This window comes from Coregonus lavaretus, assembly GCF_964263955.1.
Source record: "Coregonus lavaretus genome assembly, chromosome: 9".
Taxonomy (NCBI): Eukaryota; Metazoa; Chordata; class Actinopteri; order Salmoniformes; family Salmonidae; genus Coregonus; species Coregonus lavaretus.
In genome coordinates, this window is record NC_139996.1 from 44,957,253 (window position 1) to 44,970,690 (window position 13,438).

The 13,438-nt window shown below is 45.4% G+C and overlaps 1 protein-coding gene across 1 annotated transcript in view; it reads right to left on the bottom strand.

Annotated features, from left to right (window-relative positions):
* Window positions 1–526: 526 nt before the first annotated feature.
* LOC311135374 (chemokine-like protein TAFA-5) overlaps window positions 527–13,438 on the bottom strand; it is a gene marked incomplete at both ends in the record, with an annotated part of 224,058 nt that continues 211,146 nt past the window's right edge. The window contains one exon of the mRNA XM_084169313.1: window positions 527–727. Coding sequence (XP_084025439.1) covers window positions 527–727 — 201 coding nt within the window. The remainder of the gene's footprint in view (window positions 728–13,438) is intronic.

Below are 13,438 nucleotides of genomic sequence, written 5' to 3' on the forward strand. Positions count from 1 at the left end.
ACATGTTGCGCAGCATTGTTTTGTAGGCAGTACCAAAAACAAAGCGAGTCTTGAAAAGCTAATCAAAGGCACCAAGACCACTCGTTGACTTGCAAGGCTCGCTTGTCCAGGATGATGAAGTAAGCATGGATGCTGCTCTTCCTGGTCCCGACTGCAAGAAGATATGGTTGGCGGCTCTGGTCAATCGCATCAAGGTGCTCCTGGATACTGGTTCCTGCCTGAAGACGACAAAAACTAACTCCATCATTAGTTCATCATAACGGCTGCAGCACTGTCCAAGAATGAGAATGCCAATACAAACCTTTTGGAACATCACAAGATGCTGTTCAGCTTGGGATGCAGGCATCTTGCCTGTTTTTTTGCAGCCTTGTGATGAAGGAGGAATCAAATGGAGCATGAGAAGGATGGAGGAAAGGTCAGCGTCCCATCCTAAACAAAGAAGAGATCTTGATTAAAATGGTAAATTCCATCAGTGACATTAACATTTCAGAGTTATTTGAAATATAAATGATAAAATTATTATCATCTAACCATCAGCATTCGTGTCAGCTCCCTCATCAACTGCAGATTCTGCCATCTGGATCAGCTCCTGAAGTTCAGCTCCCTGAGTGGCCTTGCTTAGGGTCTTGCTTAGCATGATGATCTTTTGCTTGAATGTGGTTGGCCACCTTTCCAGAAACTTGGCTGATGTTCCCTCTCCAAACAGCAGCACAAAATCATGTTCAATCTGAAACAAATAAGACAAAGAACAAATCATTAGTTTTGTGAAAGTCAATTGGTTTCTCACAAAATATTCCACTTTAAACTCCAAAGCAGAGTTTGAGTAAATCACCAGCATACACATTAATTGAACTACTATTTTCGGAAGTGTTGTTTTTGTTTAAATTTACTGGCCAACCTGAATTGGCATCTAGAGATTAAATGCAATTTATACAATTTAAAACTGTTCTTTAAAAAAAGTCTTACCAAGCTCTTCACATCCAGAAAGCGTGGAAATTCGGTTAGGATGGTGGAGCATTTACTCGGGTCGTGGGTCATCTTCTTCCTGTACTCAAAGGTCAATTTAATCTTCTGTTTGACTGTTTCTTCATCAGAAGAATGCTTCATAAGAGAAATGGCCTCTCTGCACTGGTCTTCACTCAGGGTAACCAAAGTGGATGAACTGGACTCCCTCTCAGCAGTTGACCCTCCAGAGTATAGTTGAGTGGGTCATTTCTCAGATGAAGCCAAATTCCTCTGAACGGTTTTGATTCTATACGAGAGGTACCCTTCTCCAATATTAGGGTCATAATAATGATCCTTAAGAAAATGAGCATGGTTACTAATCTTGAAAGAAAAAACAAATAACCAAACAGAATCTCCCGTCAGCTACATATCAGGAGTGATTTCTGAAGCAGTATCATGCCCATCAAGTTTGGTACAAGATAAATATTCTACCAATAGTAGCGGATGGTCAGCAGTAGCCTAACCAATTATGTGACTGAGATACTGATAAGAAGTCATTAACATTCAGCAGATATGGAAGCAAGTAATGCTCAACAATTTTCATTACGAATCTTTCCTTTAAACTTACCCGTCTCTGTCATAGCCGAAACAAGAATGTTGATCATCTTTCGTCTGGTGCAGTCAGTCAGGCTTTTAGTTTTGGAGTATACCTTGATAACAACCTCTCCACCAGGCTTTTTCTTCAGTATGCTCTCTTTTAGCTGTAAAAAAACAGCAGTGAAAAAGCCATTTGATGGCAAGTGAATTGAAGAATTAATTACAAACTTACATTTTTTGCTTCATTATTGTCAGAGTGGTGTGTGTAGGTGAGTGGAAGGAATCAAGCGCAGGACCCAGGATGACTTCAACCGTCTTTAGTAATGTTCCCAAAGCAACGAGAACAAGGAGTAGCCAACCCAACCGGGTGGCGCACACAATTACGCACAAAACACACAGTGCGTCAAAACAAGAAAAGCGCACACAGTGCGAGCTCTCGGTAAAACACAACGAGAGAAATAATCCGAACTTCACAGAGGCAGGCTGACAATGAACAATCACGCATAACACCTGACCCAAACACACGAACTAAATAAGGGAAACAATTAATACACAAATAAGGGACAGGTGTTATGAAACAGACAAAACCAAAAGAACATGAAACATAGAACGGTGGCAGCTAGTACTCCGGAGACGACGACCGCCGAAGCCTGCCCGAACAAGGAAGAGGAGCAGCCTCGGCCGAAACCGTGACAGTACCCCCCCCTTGACGCGCGGCTCCAGCCGTGCGCCGACCCGGAGCTCGGGGACGACCCGGACGACGCGGAGCAGGGCGCGCAGGATGACCCCGATGGATATCGGTCAGTAGGGACTGGTCTAAGACGTCCCTCCTTGGCACCCAGCACCGCTCCTCCGGGCCGTACCCCTCCCACTCCACGAGATATTGAAGACCCCCCATCCGGCGTCTAGAATCCAGGATGGACCTCACGGTGTACGCCGGAGCCCCCTCGATGTCCAACGGGGGCGGAGGAGTCTCCTCAATCTCAAAGTCCTGGAGTGGACCAGCTACCACCGGCCTGAGGAGAGACACATGGAACGAGGGGTTAATATTTTTGTAATCAACAGGTAGTTCTAACCTATAACTCACCTCGTTCAATCTCCTCAGGACTTTAAATGGCCCCACAAACCGCCGACCCAGCTTCCGGCAGGGCAGGCGGAGGGGCAGGTTTCTGGTTGAGAGCCAGACTCGATCTCCAGGTGCGTACACTGGCCCCTCACTGCGGTGTAGGTCGGCGCTCGTCTTCTGTCGATGTATGGCACGCTGCAGATGGACGTGTGCAGCGTCCCACGTCTCCTCCGAGCGCCGCACCCACTCATCCACAGCGGGGGCCTCGATCTGGCTCTCATGCCATGGTGCCAGAACCGGCTGGTACCCTAATACACACTGAAAAGGGGTTAGTTGGGTGGAGGAGTGGCGAAGAGAGTTCTGTGCCATCTCGGCCCAGGGCACATATCTCGCCCACTCCTCCGGCCGGCCCTGACAGTATGACCTCAGAAACCTACCCACATCCTGGTTGACACGTTCAACCTGCCCATTACTCTCCGGGTGGTACCCCGAGGTAAGGCTTACCGAAACCCCCAACCGTTCCATAAATGCTCTCCACACCCTAGAGGTGAACTGGGGGCCTCGGTCAGACACTATATCCTCGGGTACCCCGTAATGCCGGAAGACATGGGTGAACAGAGCCTCAGCGGTCTGTAGGGCAGTGGGTAGACCCGGCATGGGAAGGAGACGACAGGCCTTAGAGAACCGATCCACAACGACCAGGATGGTAGTATTCCCCTGTGAGGGGGGGAGGTCGGTAACAAAATCCACCGAGAGGTGGGACCAGGGTCGTTGTGGAATAGGCAGGGGTTGTAACTTACCCCTGGGCAAATGTCTGGGCGCCTTACACTGGGCACACACCGAACAGGAGGAGACATAAATCCTCACATCCCTAGCTAACGTTGGCCACCAGTACTTCGTGCTAAGGCAGTGCACTGTCCGGCCGATACCCGGATGGCCAGAGGAGGGGGACGTATGAGCCCAACAAATGAGGCGATCGCGTACCTCGAGCGGAACGTACGTCCGACCCACAGGACACTGTGGAGGACTCGGGTCGGTGCGTAACGCCCGCTCGATCTCACCATCAACCTCCCACACCACCGGAGCAACCAGACAAGACTCCGGTAGTATGGGCGTGGACTCAACTGCCCTCTCCTCTGCGTCATACCGCCGAGACAGAGCATCTGCCTTCCCGTTCTGGGACCCAGGGATGTATGTGATCTTAAACACAAACCGGGCTAGGAACATAGTCCAACGAGCCTGGCGAGGATTCAGTCTCCTAGCTGCCCGGATGTACTCCAGGTTACGATGGTCAGTTAGAATGAGGAAAGGGTGTTGAGCCCCCTCGAGCCAATGCCGCCACACCTTTAGGGCCTGTACCACGGCTAACAGCTCCCTGTCTCCTACGTCATAATTCCGCTCCGCCGGACTGAGCTTCTTAGAGTAGAACGCACAGGGACGGAGTTTAGGTGGAGTACCAGAACGCTGGGAAAGAACGGCCCCTATCCCGGCCTCTGACGCGTCCACCTCTACTTGGAACGGTAAAGAAGGATCCGGATGCGCCAACACCGGCGCCGAGGTAAACAGGTCCTTTAGTCTCCCAAATGCCCTGTCCGCCTCAGCTGACCACCGCAAGCGCACCGGACCCCCCTTTAACAGAGACGTTATGGGAGCTGCCACCTGTCCAAAACCCCGGATAAACCTCCGGTAATAATTCGCAAAACCCAAGAACCGTTGCACCTCCTTCACAGTGGTTGGGGTCTGCCAATTACGCACAGCTGACGCCCGGTCTACCTCCATCTTCACCCCTGACGCAGACAACTGGTAACCCAGAAAGGAGACCGACTTCTGGAAAAACAGACATTTCTCTGCCTTGACATATAGGTCATGCTCCAACAGCCTCCTCAATACTCGGCGCACCAGGGCTACATGCTCAGCACGGGTAGGACTATACACCAGAATGTCGTCGATGTACACAACTACTCCCTGTCCCTGCATGTCCCGGAAAATCTCATCGACGAAGGATTGGAAGACTGAGGGAGCATTCATCAACCCATATGGCATGACTAGATACTCGTAGTGTCCGGAAGTCGTGCTAAACGCTGTCTTCCATTCATCGCCCGCTCGAATGCGTACCAAGTTATATGCGCTCCTAAGATCCAATTTTGTAAAGAACCGCGCACCGTGCAGTGACTCCGTCATAGTCGCAATCAGAGGAAGTGGATAGCTGTACTTCACTGTGATCTGATTGAGACCGCGGTAATCAATACACGGGCGCAGACCTCCATCCTTTTTCTTTACAAAAAAGAAACTTGAGGAAGCGGGTGAAACGGAGGGCCGTATGTATCCCTGTCTCAGAGACTCAGAGATGTATGTCTCCATAGCCTTTCTCTCCTCTTGAGACAAGGGATACACATGGCTCCGCGGGAGAGCTGCTCCTGACTGGAGATCTATCGCACAATCCCCCCGTCTATGAGGCGGCAGCTGCGCCGCCCGAGTCTTACTGAACGCCCGTGCCAAATCCTCATACTCGGGGGGAATCTGCAGTGCTGGCATTAGATTCGGACTCTCCACCGAGGTCGCCCCTATGGAAACACCCAGACACCGCCCCTCACATTGAGCAGACCACCCTTTAAGAGCTTTCTCTCGCCACCTAATAATAGGGTCATGAGTCATCAACCAGGGAAGACCCAGCACTACCGGATACGCAGGAGAGTCAATCAGATAGAGCTGAATTCTCTCCTCATGACCCTCCTGCGCCGTCATCTGAATGGGTGCTGTGACTTCCCTAATCAACCCAGACCCTAACGGACGGCTATCTAGGGCATGGACGGGGAAAGGTTTATCCACTGGAAGGAGGGGAATCCCTAACTCTATACAGAACTGGCGATCTACAAAATTCCCAGCTGCGCCTGAATCTACCAGCGCCTTATGCTGGGAACGAGGTGCAACCTGTGGGAAACAAACAGGCAAGGTTAGGTGCACGACAGAAAGCTCTGGGTAAGCAGGGCGCCTACTCACCTGGGGGGACCCCCCAATGCGTGACCTGCCATCTCCCTCACTGGAGGACCCGCCCCAACACCTAGCCGCGGTGTGTCCTCCACGACCACAGTTGGTGCAAGGGCCGGGTCCCCTCGGGCTCCTCCTCCTCCGTTCCCTAGCGCCAGCACCTCCGAGCTCCATAGGGCTCGGCTCGGAGGTGCTGGAGAGTGGAATGGGCGAACCCCCCCCTCCGGGACGCCCACGGGTGGCGAGCAGGGTATCCAGCCGGATGGCCATGTCGACCAGCTGGTCGAACGTCAACGACGTGTCCCTGCACGCCAACTCTCGCTGGACGTCCTCCCGGAGGCTGCAGCGGAAATGGTCGATAAGGGCCCGCTCATTCCACCCTGCATCAGCCGCTAGGGTCCGGAACTCTAAGGCAAAGTCCTGGGCGCTCCTCATCCCCTGTCGGAGGTAGAACAGACGTTCCCCCGCCGCCTTCCCTTCCGGTGGATGGTCGAACACAGCACGGAAGCGGCGGGAGAACTCCGCATAGTTCGTAGTAGCGGCGTCCATTCTCCTCCACTCGGCGTTGGCCCACTCCAACGCCTTGCCGGTGAGACAGGAGATGAGGGCTGAGACGCTCTCGTGTCCCGAGGGCGCCGGGTGGACGGTGGCGAGGTAGAGCTCCACCTGCAGCAGGAATCCTTGACACCCGGCAGTGGAGCCGTCGTACGCCCTCGGGAGCGAGAGCCGAATCCCACTAGGTTCCGGAGATGAGACGGGGGGGCTGACCGATGGGGCTGGTTCGGTTGGTGGAGGTGTGGGAACCCCGCTGGTCTCCCATCGGTGCAGAGTATTCATCACTCCCTCCAGGGCGTGACAGACCTGATTGATGCGGTCCTCCTGACCACGAAGACGTTCTGCCATCTCGGCTGTCGGCGTGGTCGCTCCTGCTGATTCCATGATTGATGCGTGATTCTGTCAGAGTGGTGTGTGTAGGTGAGTGGAAGGAATCAAGCGCAGGACCCAGGATGACTTCAACCGTCTTTAGTAATGTTCCCAAAGCAACGAGAACAAGGAGTAGCCAACCCAACCGGGTGGCGCACACAATTACGCACAAAACACACAGTGCGTCAAAACAAGAAAAGCGCACACAGTGCGAGCTCTCGGTAAAACACAACGAGAGAAATAATCCGAACTTCACAGAGGCAGGCTGACAATGAACAATCACGCATAACACCTGACCCAAACACACGAACTAAATAAGGGAAACAATTAATACACAAATAAGGGACAGGTGTTATGAAACAGACAAAACCAAAAGAACATGAAACATAGAACGGTGGCAGCTAGTACTCCGGAGACGACGACCGCCGAAGCCTGCCCGAACAAGGAAGAGGAGCAGCCTCGGCCGAAACCGTGACAATTATTAGATATTTGACGCTTTCGTGAGGGGCTTCCATCCTCGCTCAAAATGATTGTATCATCCGACTCATGGTCTGAACCACCCATCACAGAACTGGCAGAGACAGGACTCATCAGGGAATGTTCTGAAATATACAAAGATGACAATACAGGCATGTCAAATGGATGTTTATATTGAAAGTGACCAAGACTTGAAAACCAGCACATACCTTTAGCATGATTGTTCAGTGTGAGCTTGAAAACACCAAGATCTGGCCATTTCACCACCTCCTCAAACACATTCCCATCAACTTCAGTTCCATACCCATCATCCAGCTTTGCCTCTGATAAACTAGTAAGTGGGATCTCAAATTTCAGGAACGCTGTGACAAACATTAAAACAACAACCTACAATTATAATTGCAATCTTAATGGTAAGAGTAATCAGACTGACTTGTAAATGTATGAAAACAATACATTTATTTCCAATACAAAATTACAAGTTTACCTCCAATCAAAAGGTTTTCAAGTGTCAGGTCAATGATATTGACATATTTTTGTTCACCATTGAATTTCACCCTGATCAGCAAGACTAGGTCTGAAAGCAGTTAATGCTATGAGATAAGGCCAAAATGGATGAAAAAGCATTACATTTCTATTTCAATCATGACAAATTATAAGGATGACTACACATGTTTTTACCAATACTCCTTTACTTAGCAATGCTAATTTCAAAGTATATTATGAAAATATTGGATCATGACCACAACTTGTATGATATTTCTTGAAGCAGGTCCCAAACTACAGCAAACAGACTATTCAACTCAAAAATATGGACACGGCCTAATTAGTCCAGTAAAATACACTCATAATTCCAGCTAGTCACTATATTATGTTGTCATGTTCTAGGAGCAGTCTTATAAGACCGCCAAAATGAACTGTTGATAAAGCGAGTGGGAAACACAGTTATCTAGACTAGCTAGCTGCCGATACAATGGCCACAATATTTATCTAAAAGCATCACCCACAAGTCGAACATTCAGTTATAATTTGACTAAATAAACAACTCACCTTAATCAGATTAGTTCTCAATATAAAGTAAGCAGTTGAAACAAAGAGAACAAACTAGCATGAGGCTAAAAAAGCTTGGTGCTGAAATGAGACGCGCCCATGGAACCATCACATGGAGCAGACTAACTGCACAGGACAGGGGCGAGCTAGTTAGCTAACATGCTAGCTATCTAGCAAAGATGTGCAAAAAGTGAAACGCAAGTAACTCTAACATTAAATGCACACACACAATCAAAACTGTTAGATATTGTATGTTACACTGCAATCTGACAACCAAGTATGAAGTATTTAAATTAAAATAGCTAAATAATATCAGTGAAATAATTGTTTAAAACTCACCTTTGCGTGGAACAAATTCAGATGTTGTTGATCCAACAATTGCGTCGAGAAAATAGGAAACTTTTACGCAGAAACTGAATGTATGGGCAGGGTTGTGATGATGTTTACACTTACTGAGTAAAAGTCTACACTTATAGAGTAAAATGTTATACCTTAGCAATAAACACCCATTTTCAGCACTGATGCTAGTGGTCATTTGGCACTGCCAATTGCTAAAACAACTCTATGGGAGTTGACCACTTTTGACACTGTGAATTTAACACTGGTGATTTTACTGTATAGATATTACTTTAGGATATTTTTTAAGGTCTGTGTTTTTGCATGTACATTGCTTGATTGGTTAATCTTATGCTACACAAAGATAAATAACATATATTTTTCTAAACTCGTACAAACAGTTAGTTAGATTTACTGCACCTGTTACTGCAATGGTTATTCTGAATGGTTACTGAATGGTTTGTCAATTTTCCTGACTTTTATATTCATTCTGAATACAGGTTGCGGGTGAATACAAATCCAACTGTTGGATATCATAGCTCTGGTTGGATTCTAATAGGAATTACACATCACTTTGCAAGACTGCATAATGTAACTTGCAGGCCTGATGTGTCCTGTAAAGCATAAGTTTCAGGCCACTGTATTTGGGTAACACTAGGCCTCAAACTAAGTCTTTATGAGATATGTAATGTATTGTCATAAAGAGGTTTTAATGACATTTGCCTAGGAAATCACTAGCTGAAGGCCACATGACTGAAGATGAATGAATTCAACAACCATGTCTCTGTCACTAACAAATAAAGTATTACATTCAGTCGAAAAGGCACACTGGGAAATTATATTTGAGGTGTGGCTTAGTCGGGGCGTTGCTGTCAGTTCATTATTTTTGGCCACCCATGAGTGGAAGTGTTGTACCAGTTTAAGTGGTGTATGGTTATGTTCATTGAAGTCTGAGCATGTCTGCTGCCAGTTCTGAAGTCTTTGTAAGTTCTTATGTAAGAGCTTTTGACAATAATGGTTTGTAAATAATATTACATTTACATTTTAGTCATTTAGCAGACACTCTTATCCAGAGCGACTTACAGTTAGTGAGTGCATACATTTTCATTCTGGTCATACACGATGTGTAGATTATATATCTCTGTTACAAACAGTCTGTCTGTCTGTCTGTCTGTCAGTCTACTGGTCTTTCAGTCTGTCTACCTGTCAGTCTGTCTACCGGTCAGTCTGTCTGTCTACCTGTCAGTCTGTCTACTGGTCTGTCATATTGTATTGTCTTTAAGGTTAACCACATTACAATGATTTTGAGCTACAAAGGCGATGTTTTAATATATATATATTTTTTTTAAATATACATTACCAGTCAAAAGTTTGAACACGCCTACTCATTCCAGGGTTTTTCTTAATTTTTACTATTTTCTACATTGTAGAATAATAGTGAAGAAATCAAACCTATGAAATAACACATATGGAATCATGTAGTAAACAAAAAAGTGTTAAACAAATCAAGATATATTTTATATTTGAGATTCTTCAAAGTAGCCAACCTTTGCCTTGATGACAGCTTTGCACACTCTTGGCATTGTCTCAACCAGCTTCATGAGGTAGTCACCTGGAATGCATTTCAATTAACAGGTGTGCCTTGTTAAAAGTTAATTTGTGGAATTTCTTTCCTTCTTAATGCGTTTGAGCCAATCAGTTGTGTTGTGACAAGGTAGGGTGGATATACAGACGATAGCCCTATTTGGTAAAAGACCAAGTCCATACTTTGGCAAGAACAGCTCAAATAAGCAAAGAGAAACGACAGTCCATCATTACTTTAAGAAATGAAGGTCAGTCAATACGGAACATTTCCAGAACTTTGAATGATTCTTCAAGTGCAGTCGCAAAAACCATCAAGCGCTATGATGAAACTGGCTCTCATGAGGACCGCCACAGGAAAGGAAGACCCAGAGTTACCTCTGCTGCAGAGGATAAGTTAATTAGAGTTAACTGCACCTCAGAATGCAGCCCAAATAAATGCTTCACAGAGTTCAATTAACAGACACATCTCAACATCAACTGTTCAGAGGAGACTGCGTTAATCAGGCCTTCATGGTCAAATTGCTGCAAAGAAACCACTACTAAAGGACACCAATAATAAGAAGAGACTTGCTTGGGCCAAGAAACACGAGCAATGGACATTAGACCGGTGGAAATCTGTCCTTTGGTCAATGAGTCCACATTTGAGATTTTTGGTTCCAACTGCAGTGTCTTTGTGAGACGCAGAGTAGCTGAACGGATAATCTCTGCATGTGTGGTTCCCACCATGAAGCACGGAGGAGGAGGTGTGATGGTGTGGGGGTGCTTTACCGGTGACACTGTCAGTGATTTATTTAGAATTCAAGGCTCACTTAACCAGCATGGCTACCACAGCATTCTGCAGCGATACCCCATCCCATCTGTTTTTTGCTTGTTGGGACTATAATTTGTTTATCAACAGGACAATGACCCAAAACACACCTCCAGGCTGTGTAAGGGCTTGTTGACCAAGAAGGATAGTGATGGAGTGCTGCATCAGATGACCTGGCCTCCACAATCGCCCGACCTCAACCCAATTGAGATGGTTTGGGATGAGTTGGACCGCAGATTGAAGGAAAAGTAGCCAACAGGTGCTCAGCAAATACTGTTGGAAAAGCATTCCTCATTAAGCTGGTTGAGAGAATGCCAAGAGTATGCGAAGCTGTCATCAAAAGGGTGGCTACTTTGAAGAATCTCAAATATAAAATACATTTTGATTTGTTTAGGTTACTAAATTATTCCATATTTATATTTTAGCAGACGCTCTTATCCAGAGCGACTTACATGAGCAATTAGGGTTAAGTGCCTTGCTTAAGGGCACATCGTCAGATTTTTCACCTAGTCGGCTCGGGGATTAGAACCAGCGACTTTTTGGTTACTGGCACAACGCTCTTACCCACTAAGCTACCTGCCACCCTAGTTTGATGTCTTCAGTATTATTCTACAATGTAGAAAATAGTAAAAAATAAAGAAAAACCCTTGAATTAGTAGATGTGTGGCCGATTTAAACAACCAGAATATTTTTTTACATTACAACAAATGGCTGCTGGGTAATTTAATATGCGTCAAAATAATTTTGTTCGCAGGTATAGAATTGAGCGGATGCAGCAGGTTCACTGAGTTGCAAACCAAATGGATAGGTTTAGCTCATTGATTTGTAAATCAGACGCAGTTACTACCTCAGATTATGAGCCTAGCAAATGTCGCGAATTAGTTATGTAGTACCCACAGAAGGCCACGGGGAGGAGCAGGAGAGCTATAAACCTATACTGTTTTTACCTTAAAAACCCAAAACCTAACCCTAGATATAACCTATTTTAGCCCTAACCCTAGGTATAACCTATTTTAGCCTTAGCCCAAACCCTGAACAGATAGCAACCCTAGCCACAACCCTAATTCTAGGCTAGGGTAGCCTAGAACACTTTTAGAAACTATTTTAGTAATAATATTATGTTAGTAAATACCATTTTTGTACTAAATAAAATGTTCATTTTTTTTTTTAATTAAAAACCTATGTAAGCATTAGCAGTTTTTTTTTGTTGTTATTAGTTATTTTATGATGTTTATTATTACAAGGCAGAACATTGCAAGCCACATTATTATTATTTTTTTTTCAAATGTGGTTTGAACTGGGTGTGACCTAGTAACCTCTGTGAAAGTCCAGCAATTGGCGTGGGATAGGTTGGGCAGGTTTGAGACTGATCTCAGGAATTAATAATAAAATACACTTTATTTCTCAGCTGCCTCACCAATGTCTTTATGTGAATTAATAACTTTTAATAACTTTTAAATTAAAGGCTTCTTAACAGTTTCTACCCACAAGCCATAAGACTCCTGAACAGCTAATCATGGCTACCCGGACTATTTGCACTGACCCCCCCCCCCCCCCCCCCCCGCCCCATCCCCCTCTTTTACATTGCTGCTACTCTGTTTATTATTTATGCATAGTCACTTTAACTCTACCCACATGTACATATTACCTCAATTACCTCGACTAGACGGTGCCCCCGCACATTGACTATGTACCGGTACCCCCCTGTATATAGCCTCCCTACTGTTATTTTATTTTACAGCTGCTCTTTAGTTATTTGCTTTTCTTTTTTACTTAACACTTTTTTTATTTAATTTTTTATTTAAAATCTGCATTGTTGGTTGAGGGCTTGTAAGCATTTCACTGTAATGTCTACACATGTTATATTCGGGACATGTGGCAAATACAATTTGATTTGATTTGATTTGATAGCTAAATATTTCCAATAGATGGCAGCATAAGAGCACACAGCATCAGTTATAGGCTACAAGCAGCAATATGATTGACATAAAATAGCATGCAACCAAAGACTATATGTCCCATGATTTTCTAAAATGGTCACTCATTACTTTACAGTTAGTTAGTTAGTTAGTTAGATGTATACCATATTAGGCCTGTGTTGCTTTTGGGAGAGAAAAAAAAAAACAATAGCAGGTACTGAACCCCAGCCAAATAATTACAAGTCAGATGCGCGAACCTCAACCCCAATATACATACAGTTTAAAAACGTCTTAATATCTCATATGACAGTGCAAGTGAACAGCCTCGAACTAGAAAAGACAAAAGAGTGCATCTTCCACAGCCCGCCAAGCAATTACATCAAGCAACCCTCGCGGTTAGCCAATTACCTCAACATGCCCCTCACTTGCGCGAGAATGCAGCGTGAGTCACCGCTGCTGGTGGCAGGAGTTTGTGGCGGGGCTTGTTGAGTTGGCTACTTCTGCGAGAAGGCAGAGCGGCTCGATGCTGGTTGATGAATTTGACAATGAATGTACTAGGAAATATGTTTTTCTTGACCAGAGGTGACTGAATTAATGTTCAGAATTATTGATAATTGTTATTGAAATAGTAATCAAGCATAATTTCATAACATGAGCATGAAAATAGGTAATAATAAACCTGAATAATCATTATAGTAATTCACAGTAATCTGTTAAAATAATGTTTCAGTCTTTCCTCTGCGT